This window comes from Urocampus carinirostris, chromosome 3 (genome assembly GCF_059441175.1).
Source record: "Urocampus carinirostris isolate Australia breed hairy pipefish chromosome 3, RoL_Ucar_1.0, whole genome shotgun sequence".
Lineage (NCBI taxonomy): Eukaryota > Metazoa > Chordata > Actinopteri > Syngnathiformes > Syngnathidae > Urocampus > Urocampus carinirostris.
Window position 1 is genome coordinate 31,037,957 of NC_142351.1, and position 10,413 is coordinate 31,048,369.

Genomic DNA, 10,413 nt, shown 5'->3' on the forward strand with positions numbered 1-10,413 from the left:
TTTTTTTAAATGTCCCTGTAGTGAAGAGCTAATGTTAAAGGTGCTTTCAGGACCTGTTTGGACTGTATTTGATTTAAATCGTTGTTTACTTTCGCCATTTTCATGCTACACTAACAGAACACGCCGGGGAGAGCATGAAATCACTCTGCAGTCCCCTCCCCAGCTCGTTCCCCAATTGCTGCTTCCTAATGTGTTTCACACCCCGCTTAAAGTAAGATAAAAGCAGGATTGGCGCGGTGGGAAAATAATTATAGTGGCTCTTTGAACTCAGTGGGGCAGTGTGTGATATTTAGGGCCTCCCTATGGTACAAAAAACTAAGAGAAAAAAACATTGATTTGAATACTACGCAAAAAAAAACTATCATACGAATATTATTTTTCATAAAAAATAAATCAAAGTTCAAGAAATTTGTTTTTTTACACAGTGGAATTCCCACTTAAGTTGCCGCCATGTTTGTCCGGTATCCAGCCGCCACGCTTTGCTCTGTGGCACTGCCGTTTGCTCGCACCAGACAACACAGTGCCATCTAGTGGCTGAATATTACACACTGGGGCTTTGATAAAAATTATAGTCTATTTTCATCTTTTTAAGGACAACAAACAACCCACCCCGCCTTCCAAAAAAATGTGACAGTGTCTAAAATCGATATTCGAACCCATTTGCACATTTACAACACCACCATTTTATAATGTAAATACAAAGAGCATTTATTTTCAAATATCTCTGTTTTAAATTGAAAATAACACCAGAAAATATGAAAAGTTTGTCTTTTAGAAACCAGCAGTCACACAATAGCTCTACTACAAAAGATGTGCATACAAGCAACAAGTAGTCTACACACAACCCTGAAGAGACAAAAAAATCTTTGGATACAGGATATGTTTTTTTTTCTCTTCACTAGAAAAAGCACGTGGTTAATTTCCAAATACAAAGCAGAAACGATTAAATGAATACCTCCCACCTCATTAACATCAAAGTATTAAGCAGAATAAATTCAGAATAGTTCTTGTAATTGCTTTTTGGTCACAGCGAAACAAAAATAAAACAGAAACAAAATAAGTGACTTGAATCATATATAAATCCCACGATTGAAGATGTCAAAATCTTTCTAGGGATTAAAATTAGGAACAGTCCATTTCTATAACCTCACTATAAAGAAATAAATATTTTATTGAGCCTTGTATGCTCCATCTCGAAGTGCTTACCGTTGCTATTGACATGACAATAGACGTCAAATGGCACAATAACAATAATAAAAACCGATACAACTCTCACGAAATAAATTAGGAAACACAATGTGCAATTTTTAAAAGGACCACTTGCCTAATTCGACAGTACTGAGGCAAAACCAATAAGAAACATAATTAGGTGTCGACATTAATAGCAACAAAATAAAATAAATAATCCTTACAACAGGTACAAAAATAATAAATTAAGGTCGCCGTTTTATAGACGTCATAAGTGGCACTTATAAGCATGTTTCCGTTCTCCCCTGGGAAGGAATTCTTCGCGGTGACGTCAATAGTTTCCATTTGGTCGCCACCAATGCTAGGTAGTGGAAATATCGAGATTTAAATAACCGGGAATTGTGGAAACTTCCACTCAATTCATGAGGTCTTTAATGGGTGACGTCATAAGGTGGCCTGTTTAATGCCCTAGGCTAGTTGTCGGCAACCACAAGGCCGCGGACAGGTACCGGGCTGTGGTTCGTTGGGTAACGAGCTGCAAATAAGGAAAATATTTTGCTTCGACTGTATTCTTCTCACCTCAAAAAATCATCAAAGTTTTACATAGTACATCACCGTAATTGAGCAATGATTTATCAGTCAGCAAATACAGCTAAACTCATTTGCAAAGCATTGGATACAACAGGAATCGAACCCGTTTCGCAGCGGTGAGAACACAGAATCCGAGCCACTAGGCCTTTGGGATTGTAGATAACGTTGTAAAAGGCATTGGAGTTTATCTCATTATCACAGTATTTTAACTCACAGTTTATGGGAAAGAGTTAGGCCAAAACAACGTTCTACAACGTGAGACCCAGAGTAAAAAATAGTTTGTTGATGAGATAAATTGAATGCCTTTTCCTTTGTCAACTATATGGGTGGTTGGCAACTACTAGGTCAAGGGTCGGTACCGGGCCGCAAACAGAGAAAAAAAAGTCACATTAATTTTTACCTGTTGCTGTTTACTGACACTGCTACGTTTCAGATTGAACTTGAACGGGGGTTTTGAGGTGGTACGTTTGGATTAAACTCAGTGTGGTTTGCACGGGCGGGTGCAGTCCCTGTCAGGCGGTGCAACTGTCACGTTGGAAACAAGAATTCTCACCCGCCGAAGATACAATGAAGGATGAATCAAACAAAACGTTTGCGTTCATAGCCAATCAGCGTGGAGAATGGTCAACTATATCATATGAAACAAACTTAGCGCTATGGGAAAACTTTTGGCGATGGAGTTAGAGGATGCATGGATCCTTAAGTAAATAACACTACACCGAAACCACATAACACCCAAAATCTTGTCGCGGGGTTTGTTCATTTAGTGAGTTTGCATCTTTGCCACGCATATTTACGTGCCATTTTGTATTAGACGTTGCGATGGTGGCCAGAGTTTATAGCTATTAGCCTCACAGTTGAATTCCAGCTATACCGATTTCCTTGTTTGGGGTTTGCATGTTCTCCCCATGCCCTCGGACACCCCGGTTTCCTCCCATATTCCACAAACATGGTTGGAATGGGCCCAGGAGCCCTACAACCCTTTTTCTGGAAAACCAGGGCTCTCAAACGGGTGCGCGCTGGGTCATTGTGAAATGATGATTAGCTTTTTTGTGGTCGACTGAGTCTATTTAAACTTACTTCCAATAATTTACTTGGTAATAAGATAGTAACAACGTAGTAATAACATGATAAGGTGTTGTTTCAGAAATACATATGAAACGGGGGAGGGGTGGATCCCTTTGCGCCAATAAGTAACAAAAAGTAACTCTCAGATTGAAAAAAGGATGTCGTAAGCAGTTCAGAAAATGAATAAATGCATACCTGTCAACTTCTACGTTTTTGCCGTACAAAGTAGGTGTATTATGCATTTTAAGACGAGTACGACGTATGAGAAAATCCGTACAGAAAAATGCAAATTTGTCAATTATAGGTACCATCTGGTATACACCGACTATCACGAAACGGCAAATCAATCAAGTCTAACGAGTTCGCCCCGGTACCCTCTATATCGGTATTGTGTTTTTCACACAGCGAGCGGTTTGATGCTACTGTGCGCATGCGTCTGCCGCCTGGGGATTTTCCATTATGCATCATTCCGAAAAAAAAAATATATGGTGTAAGATTATTTTGTATTTTGTAAGGGAAAATACGACAGTTTGTACAGGCATGGAGCCGTGGAGGTTGAGAGGTATGTGAATGTGATTCTGATGTGATGTTCCACGTGACTGGATAGTGGATTTACATTCTATTATTAATGTTGGTATTGTTATAAATGTTATTATGGTTGGTATTATTATTGTTATGTAATGAGTACAAAAAAGTTTAGTGCCCTGATAATGTATTCAGACATTAAACCGGTCCGTGATACAGAAAGGTTGCCGACCACTGCCTTAGGCCCTACAAAGACAAAGGGGGAATATTAACAAAACCACTGTTTCAGGAAATATCAAAGGCCAAATATAGACTTTTTTTTTTTTTTTTAAACGTCCAGGACGTGATTGAGATAAGAAATGTAGCAAATAGCAAGTCTGAGTATCTCAATTTTAGAGAGCTTTTTGTCCGGTGGCAAAGTGGGCAGCAATTTGCGAAGCTCGGCGAAGGCCACATTGAACGCCTCCACCCGGATCCGCTCCCGTGTGGCGTGGGCAGAGCGGTACTTGGCAGTGGCCCGCCGCCGTCGCCGCTTCTCTTCCCGGCTTAGTGGCTGATCCGCCCGGCACTTGTTGGCCCGCTCGTCGCCCTCCGCGGTCTCCTCCGACGAGCATCCTGCCGACTTGAGGCCGCTCAAGAGCGTCTCGGGGTCGGATTGAGTCCATGAGAGGTCCGCTTCGGCCTGGTCCGGACTGAGCATCATCTTGAACGGGATTCGTTTGCGCTCAGGTTCTTACACTGAAAAGGGGGATACATCGACATTGTTTAGCACTATTTCTGAAAAAGTAGGACAATTTTCGTAGAGTCGCAACGAAATTTTCATGAAATAAAATATATTCCGTAATTTTCACATTATCATAATCATTATCAGGTACCTTCAACACGTTTAATCAAGTTCAAACTGCGTTTTCAAAAATACTTTAAAATATATATATATTTTACAACGTGACATTATTGCACCACTTTTCGTTGCACTACTGTTACAATGCACATTATCCTTTAATTGCACTATTACTTGTATTATAATTTATAGGCCAGTCTCTAAGCACTACTTAGGATACATTTCTGCCTCCTGACAGCTTTTTTAATCTTATTTATTCTCTTTAAAGTTTTTATTACATGTTTACCATGGAGTGACATGTCTAATTTCGTTGCATATAATGTTTTAACACGTTGACATCAATGGCAATACAGACAGATCAATTCAATTCTAAACTGTCGTTAACGTTTATTTTCATTCATTTATTAGTATTGTCATTTTTTAAAATTCATTATTTTACTACATTTAAACTCTTTAACAAAATCAGAAAGTCATCGAATATCCACATTTAAAAATAAATAAATAATAATAACTAAAAGAAAGGCTTTTATTTTTAAATATCAAAGTTGATCATGCAAATATATTTATGAACGAATTAACATAATAGACCGAGCCATCTGTCAGGCATGAGCCAACTGATCGATTCTTTACACGAAAATAGAGTATCTGTCATTTAGAAACCAAAACGTAGGCGCTACAGGTCCCTTAAAACAAGGACAAACAAGTTCAGAGACAGTTTCCCTCCCAGGGCCATCATCACCCTAAACAAGTGCAAAAACTGTGAAAATATATATCTTACAACTTATTTGTTTTTGTTGTTGCTGCTGTAAAATGTATTATTTTTCATTGCACTATCATAACAATTTATGCCAGTCTCTAAGCACCACGTTGTAAACATGTTTGCCCATTTATCCTGTCAGTCTTTTATCTTATTTTTCCCTTTGATGACTTTAATACGTTTTTACCATGTAGTAGTGCCAAATTAATTAATCACTTATAGTTTACTTGAAAGGTTTTCATCGGGTTTTCAAAAAACCTTATTAACGTTGTATTTAATCGTCATGATCAGATAACAGTTAGTTCAATACATTTGAGTAAACTTTACTAAAAGAGAAAACTTAAAAGCTACTGGCGCCAAGAATCATTTTCGAGTTTTTGCAAACAACGTTTCACTGCGTTGTTATCTATGACAATTAAATTCAATATTCCAAGCAAGTAGACTCACCTTGATACAGTTGTCAGTTTTTTTCTGTCTTTCTTGCAGGTATCCTCAAAAGATGTTCAACCTGAAGTCACATTCCTGCTCGGTGTTGCTCATGCAACTTCAATGCCAACTTTTTCTTTTCCAACTTGCACGCATGGGAGTTAACGTGCATTAAATGCAATTCTTGGAGAGGAATTATTTATACATCGGGTGACATTGGCTGCCACTTTTTGGGGAGGAAAGTCTTTGGAAGATTCACTCCCTGACGTGCAAGGGTAGAGGGACAAAAGAAAGCGTGTCGCGTGGGCTACTCCTCCACCCGTGTGCAGGGAGATGATGCTGAGGATGGAGATGAACAGTCTTTAGGGCGAGAAGTCACGAGATTTGCAAACTAACGCTTCCTTTAGCTCTCCTAGTGTGAAGTGTGCGACAAGATCCACACGACCGACCCCCGTCTAATAATGCCTCACTATACGGACGGTGGGACTGGAATATATTTGAGGAGAGGCATGCATTGTCTAACGCCAAACTCCCTCTCTCTCTCTCTCTCTCTCTCTCTCTCTCTCTCTCTCTCTCTCTCTCTCTCTCTCTCTCTCTCTCTCTCTCTCTCTCTCTCTCTCTCTCTCTCTCTCTCTCTCTCTCTCTCTCTCTCTCTTTCTCTCTCTCTCTTCCCTCCCTCCCTCTCTCTCTCCCAGCTTGGCACCCCCGGAGGTTTTTCTGCATCCCATGGGGTGATGGGAGGAGCGTGCAAAGATGCGCGTGTGTGATAATAAAAAAGGGAAAACATGACACATGTTGTTTGTGTTTTTTTTTTTGGTGAATGACAGAAAACGAATACAATAACCTCGTGATGGACGCGCTTAATTTATTCGAATGTGTTGTTTCTATTAAGGGGAAGGTTTGTTTTGTGCGCAGGTGTATAATGTTTAATATGCATAGCATATGAGGGTTTTTTTTGTAATTTGTGGCTGACATTGCTTTTCCCGAAGGACCCAATAAGATGAAATCCTCAAAATCATTTTTCTGTTGTTATTTGATATCAGCTATTTTAATTGAAGTTAGGCCTACTTTGTCAGAATTTAGACGGGTTTCTTGATCATGATTTCGGAGTTCTATTTATATTTGGCAACAGATAAAATTGTGTTTCAATGTAAATTATAATTTTTTGTTTTAATAAAAACAATTTGTATAATTTTCCTCGTTTTTCCCTCTAAATCTTTTTTGGGAGGTCCAAACCTGTCAACCTCCACGGCTCCATGACCGTACAAACTGTCGTATTTTCCCGTTCAAAATACAAAATAATCGTACACCATATTTCTTTTTTCCCGGAATGATGCATGATTGGAAATCCCCAGGCAGCAGACGCATGCGCACAGCAGCATCAAACCGCTTGCTTCGTTTGCAACGAAAAAAAACAATACCTGGGTAGAGGCTTCAGCGGCGAACTCCTTTGACTTGATTTATTTGCCGTTTCGTGATAGTCGGTGTTTACCGAATGGTACCCATCATTGACAAATTTGCGTTTTTCTGTACAGATTTCCTTGTATGTCGTACTCGTCTTAAAATGCATGAAAAACGTACTTTGTTTTTACGTTGACAGGTATGGAGGTATCGCTTGCAAAAACAATTATACTGTCAATGCCTTGTTGACATAAAATGTATTTGTTCTATGGCCACCTCTGTAATTCCCCCAAAATATTTCATCCAAACACAATGAAATGGTGCAACGATACCACCCTCTAAAATACACTAAGTGTTATTAAAACAAACTAAATTCATCACATTTATGACCCCTTTTCACTCAGACTATTTGTTTCAATGCACTTTGTGCACCCTTTTTTAACTTTAAACGCCCCAGTCACCTACAGTAAAAGCCATATGCAGTTATACATCATTTCAGCATGTTCAGATTACTTTACTAATATTTCCATCCATCCATCCATTATCTGCACTGCTTATCCTCCGCAGGGTCGTAGGGGTGCTGGAGCCCATCCCAGCTGTCTTTGGGCAGTGGGCAGGGGACACCCTGAACTGGTTGCCAGCCAGTCGCAGGGCACACAGAGACAGACAACTCACTTATTCATTCACACCTTGGGACAATTTGTACCAGCCAATTAACCTGACACGCATGTTTTGGGAATGTGGGAGGAAACTGGAGTGCCCTGAGGAAACCCACGCAAGCACGGGGAGATTATGCAAACCCCGCACAGGAGGGCTGGTAGCTGGATTTCATCCCATGACCTCAGAACTGTGCCGCGGATGCGCTAACCAATCAGCCACCGTGCCGCCTTTGCTGATATTTATTTATGGTAATATAAACAAAGGTTGTCCAGTAAACAAACTGCTATTTCAGAGATGTCTTCACTTCCTCATGTTTCTTGCATCATTCACTTTGATTCCCATTTTTGTTTTATTATTATTATTATTTTTTTGCAAAAAAGGGCAATTATCACAAATTTAATCACAAACATAATGATTACATATATATATATATATAATCCAAACTTTCTCTGTATGGAACAAATTGTAGAAGTTCTTTACACATTAGATAAAGAACTTTTAAGTACACGGTGAGTATCTGTCTAGATGCAATTCTGCACCCTTTGTGTTTAAACATAGAAATATAAACAATATATAAAGACCTTATAGCACTGGACCATTCTGGTAATTCTTTGTCACCTTTGAGTTTCCCATTCAGTGCTCGCATTATTTTAGCTTCAAGTCAAACTTGCTCATTTGTGTGTTTTCAGTTACCTTTTAGTCCTGCTGACCACCACACTAGCTATCCATTCCTCTTCCTGTGAAGCAAGTAAGAGAAGAACCTGGTCGGCAATTTGTTTGCGAACTATTACTGCACCTAAAGAGTTGATTACAATTATAGGAACAGGCTCAATGACTGGTCGTGGCCTGCAGCCACCGCGCACAACCTCACTCAGATGGACACACAAGTCACACTGCATGCAGTGCCAGAAGGACAAAATCAGTGCGGATCCAGCATGCATGAGAGAGAATTGAGTAAAGAGATGACGGACAGGTCGCCCTCGGCCTTAAGTATGTGTGTTGGTGTGACTTGGCGAGTCTCACAGCAGGGAGTATCGGAGACATGTCAGGACCAGGAGACAGAGGCCTCTTGACAGCTGGAGCCCATGGACGCACCTCCCAAACACGCACACTCAAAGACACACACACTCAAACACTGGTGCTTGATCCGTGCTGTAATTCTGCCCGGACTCATCCTACGTGCACCAGGCTCCTGGCTTAGATCCTGACAATACGTGTCAGAAATATACGAGGGAAAGATAAACCCCTACACCCCTAAAAGCAGGAGTTGTATTCAAAATGTATTCATGTATAAACACGATGTAATGATGATGTACCAATATTACTTCATTTATAATAATGAAGCAATAACCCAAATGGACTGATGGTGGTACAGCTTATAAAACAACAACAATAACAATTAGAATAGGAACAAAATAAATAGTGAATCATTTAAATAAAATCTGACATTGATTTGAAATATTATTAGATATGTTTCAAAACAGGCCCTGGAAATTGATCTAAAATCATAAGGGTTGAAAACAAATAAGCCCAACCTAACCAGCGTCATAAGGCTCTTTCAAAATTTCAGTCAGTAAAGGTAAATGGCAAGGTTTGGGCGAGTACAGATACCTGGTGTTGGTATCAGTGCTGATACCAGCCTTTTCTAAGGTATTAGAACTTGTGATAATGGGTGATGCATGCATTGGTGCTTTTCGAATTAAGACTGTACTTTTTTTCCTAAGCGAATTTTATTACACTATCATGGCAAAGCTTGCTAAGTTATTGGCTCCAATTGGGCAGAAAAATGAGGGCGAGACACAGATTACAAATCCGTGTATCATAGAAAATATATATATATTTTTTAATGTGTTACATGTCTCATCTGCATATTTATGTTGATGATACTCATTTGGGTTCCGTTGTTTCTGCATCAAGACTTAGAAAAATAGTTGGTAGCAAACTTCTTAAATATCAGGTAAAATCTTTAATCTTTCCAAATGAACATCTTAGAAAAAAATGTTGACAGGCTACAGAACTTCTGGAGGAGAAGCCCAAGCCCTCCTTCCATCTGTCCATCTGTCCGTCCATTTGTACGTCCATCCATGAACTCTAGACGTCGCTTGGTCAGCCATCACTCCCCAATGTGAACACAGACAGGGAGCTGGGAGCAGTCGGACGGAGCTGTGAAATGGGGAGGATTAGTCACTTTGTCAGCATCCTCTCAGGTGGATGGCGAGCCGCTGGGGATGGCAAAATGAGTGAGATAGCAGGAAGAGAGATGACATCAGGGGCCAGACAGAAGGGGGCAAAATGGATAACAACAACAAAGTGAGTAATTTATGACCTCAACACACAGAGAGGGTGACCATTTATTTTCCTTCCACTTTTCTCAACATTGGATGTGTCCCACGATTCCAGAGATTCCTGTGTCAATGGCAACATTAGGTAACAATGAATTATTTTAGGTAAAATTATTGAGGATAGCGGAAACGCTAAAACATATTGATTGTAAATCATTTACCTAAAGACATCAAATGGGTACCTAATTAAAAGTCTCTTACATTTTTTTCTAAAATCCAAAAACATAACAGCAAGACCACACTTGTCCATAGGGACCCTTTGGACTGAATTTACTGGAGGCTTTTGTTCCAGGAAATTTGTTACTACCTGTCAGATGCAGTGTACAGTGGAGTCATTGCAAAGTACAATTCTTGTTTTTATGATGAACATCAGGCAAAGCTTGGATGGACAAACTGTTAGAACAGGGGTCAGGAACCTTTTTGACCCAAAGGGCGATAATAGCAAAATATTTAGAATTTTTTTGGGGAGGGTAGGGAGAGCCATACCATATATTTTAAGACAAACAGAGTCTAATATTTTAGCACATTTATTTCACTGTGTGACCTTAGATCATAGGTGTCAAACTCGTGGCCCGCGGGCCAAATCCGGCCAAGTGCACAAATAAATCCGGCCT

The 10,413-nt window shown here is 39.8% G+C and overlaps 1 protein-coding gene across 1 annotated transcript; it reads right to left on the minus strand.

Annotated features, from left to right (window-relative positions):
- Nucleotides 1-753: 753 nt before the first annotated feature.
- On the minus strand, nt 754-5,856 carry nhlh2 (nescient helix loop helix 2). Its single transcript, XM_088329941.1, has 2 exons — nt 5,418-5,856; nt 754-4,110 (listed from the first exon to the last, which is right to left on the minus strand). Exon 2 carries the CDS (start codon nt 4,073-4,075, stop codon nt 3,701-3,703), a length of 375 nt encoding a protein of 124 aa, XP_088186067.1. The 5' UTR covers nt 4,076-4,110; nt 5,418-5,856; the 3' UTR covers nt 754-3,700.
- Nucleotides 5,857-10,413: the final 4,557 nt, after the last annotated feature.